We start from the raw sequence: 2,652 nt of genomic DNA, 5'->3' as shown, positions 1-2,652 counted from the left end.
TCTCCCTCATATTCTCCTCTCCCTCATATTCTCCTCTCCCTCATATTATTCTTGGTTATTATTATTTTTTCTTAAATTTTTATTTTATTATTTTTAATTCTTATTTTAATTCTTATTTTTATTATTTTCTGCAGTGATAGGACATGAGGGAATGGCTTTAAACTGAAGGAGGGTGCATTTAGACTGGATATTAGGAAGAAATTCTTCTTCCCTGTCCAGCCTGGAGAAAAGGCTCTGGGGAGACCTTGGAGCCCCTTCCAGTGCCTAAAGGGGCTCCAGGAGAGCTGGAGAGGGACTTGGGACAAGGGATGGAGGGACAGCACACAGGGAATTGCTTCCCACTGCCAGAGGGCAGGGTTAGATGGGATATTGGGAAGGAATTCTTGGCTGGGAGGGTGGTGAGGGGCTGGAATGGAATTCCCAGAGAAACTGTGGCTGCCCCATCCCTGGAAGTGTCCAAGGCCAGGCTGGATCAACCTGGGCTAGTGGAAGGTGTCCCTGCCCACGGCAGGGGATTGGAACTGGATGGTCTTTCTGCTCCCTTCCAACCCAACCCATTCCTTGACTCCATGATTATTATTATCCCCCAGAATTCCACAGTTGTTCCTTGCTATCATCGAGTTCTTTGCTAAAATAGAACTGATGCCGTTGCATCAGACTTTGGGGGGAGTCTCCTCCTCTCTGTTTTCCATCCGACCCCAAAACATTCCCTGCCTTAGAACTTGCACGGGCTGCGTTTCTCCGGAGCCTGGAGCAAAGCCGATCCTTGGATCCTCTCCCTGGATTCTGTCGCCCCCGTGTGTCCCGAGCCTGAAACGCGCTCCAGGCCCACGTGTTTCCAAGCGACGCGAACGCACCCGGAGAGAGCTTTTTTTGGGAGTTTAGCCTTGGAAACGGGTGCCTTGGTTGCAGTCTCTGGCGGAGGAGATGTTTGCTCTGATATCCGTGGGTTACCATGATTTCAGCTCCTCTGGCTGTTTTCCCGCCGCGTCCTTTTCCCGAGGAGAGTCGAAACCTGTGGAAGGCAAGTGGGGGAGGAGCAAAGAGGTGATGAAGAGGATGGAGAGAGGACGTGCAGGGCGAGGACAAGGCTTGGCTTAGCCTGGAAAACAGGGAGAGCTGCTGCATCTTCCCAAAGGCTGAGCCAGGAGGACGGGGCCGGGTCGTTCTCTGCGTTCCCGCTCCTGGAACCGCAGGGCGAGGACAGGGCTTGGCTCAGCCTGGGAAACAGGGAGAGTTGTTGCACCTTCCCCAAAGGCTGTTCCAGGAGGATGGGGCTGGGTTGTTCTCCACCTTCCCAGCTCCCCAGGGGAGGCAAGGCACGGAGAGAAGTTAATTTGCAGGAGGAGATTGAGGTTAAGCTTTAGGAGGGACTTCGGGGGCGGCACGACGCCGGTTTTCAGGAACATCTGCCGGCTCCGGCGCCGGGGGAGCCAAGTAGGTCACCCTTCAAGGTCCCTTCCCAGCCCTACATGGAGGGCTCGAGCTGAGGGGCTGGGAACGACCCCATTTAGAGCACCCAGCAGGCCGGGAACGTGACTGGGCTGTCCCTGAGTCACTCAGGGTGTCACAGCCCGGGGAAGCTGCTCCCCATCCGTAGGCAGCGGGAACGGTGCCGGAGCCGCTCCACTCTCCCGACCGAGATCCCTCTGCTCCCTCCCTCCCTGGCAGGCAAAGCTCACCTGAAAAAAGCCATCATGAAGCACGAGGAGGCCATGAGGATCCACGGGTTGTGCAAGATCCTGAGGAAGATGGACATCCTGCAGGAGGTCCTGTCCTTCGCCCACAAACGCTCCCTGAGCAAATACTCAGAGATCGACCACGAGGAGGATTTCTTCGAGACGGGAGATGCCCCAGACATCCACCGTGAGTGGGGTGGGGGTTTTTTTTGGGGGGGGAGTGCAGCTGGGGAGGGTGTTTTGGGGATTTTTCGTGGGGTGGGGAAGCTCCACAGTGAGTTCACGGCATGACAGGGTGGTTCTTTAAATTCCCTTCCAACCCGGACCGTTCCAGGATTCTCTGCTGCCTGAGCAGGTCCTGGTTCTTATGGGTCCCACCTTGGGAGACGTGGAGGTAGAAATTGCCTCCACAACCCCCTGAAGTCACCCCCCCTGTGTGTTTTTTCTCAGCCAAAACCCACCAGAAGCCTGAGATCAAACCCCCCAACTTCTCCCAGGTGAAGGTGACCGACCTCTTCCACAGGCTGGTAGGTCCAGCTCTGGGATAGAGGATATCCCAAGGGAGCAGACATCCCTTCCTCCTCCTCCTCCTCCTCCCCTGCATGCTCTGCTTTGCCTGCTTTCCTTCCTCCCCCAGCCTCTTCTCTCTGTGCCAGGCAGTTTTCCAAGAAGGATGAGCCGCCTCCTCGCAGGCAGGAGGAGAGTTGGGAGGGCACAGATCCGGCTCTGCGAGACCTAAATGGGTCACAGAGCTCCTCTGGGAGCTGGCACGGGCATTTTGGGGGGGTTTTGACCCAAGGGAGCCCTGAGAAGAAGGTTTGTGGGGCAGGAGGCAGCAGGAAAATCCCACTGGAGCTTTATCCCGATCCTTTCAGGTTTGTGGGTTCTTGGGGAACAGGACTGGGGTTCAGGGCTGAGCTTTGGGATTTCTGTGGGGTCTGGCTGTGCTGTCCCCACCCCCTGGGCACCCCAA

General features: G+C 56.1%; 1 protein-coding gene across 10 annotated transcripts in view; it reads left to right on the top strand.

Moving 5' to 3' along the window:
* The window catches only part of RHPN1 (rhophilin Rho GTPase binding protein 1), a 40,561-nt gene that overhangs the window by 33,561 nt on the left and 4,348 nt on the right, over nucleotides 1-2,652 (top strand). For all 10 annotated transcript variants that reach the window (XM_027698558.1, XM_027698557.1, XM_027698562.1 and 7 more), the window contains 2 exons: nucleotides 1,672-1,866; nucleotides 2,130-2,206. In XM_027698558.1, coding sequence (XP_027554359.1) covers nucleotides 1,672-1,866; nucleotides 2,130-2,206 — 272 coding nt within the window. The remainder of the gene's footprint in view (nucleotides 1-1,671; nucleotides 1,867-2,129; nucleotides 2,207-2,652) is intronic.

This window comes from Neopelma chrysocephalum, unplaced genomic scaffold (assembly GCF_003984885.1).
Source record: "Neopelma chrysocephalum unplaced genomic scaffold, ASM398488v2 Primary Assembly neopelma1_129, whole genome shotgun sequence".
Taxonomy (NCBI): Eukaryota; Metazoa; Chordata; class Aves; order Passeriformes; family Pipridae; genus Neopelma; species Neopelma chrysocephalum.
The sequence above is the reverse complement of the archived record's forward strand: the minus strand, read 5'-3'. Positions and strand labels throughout refer to the sequence as shown.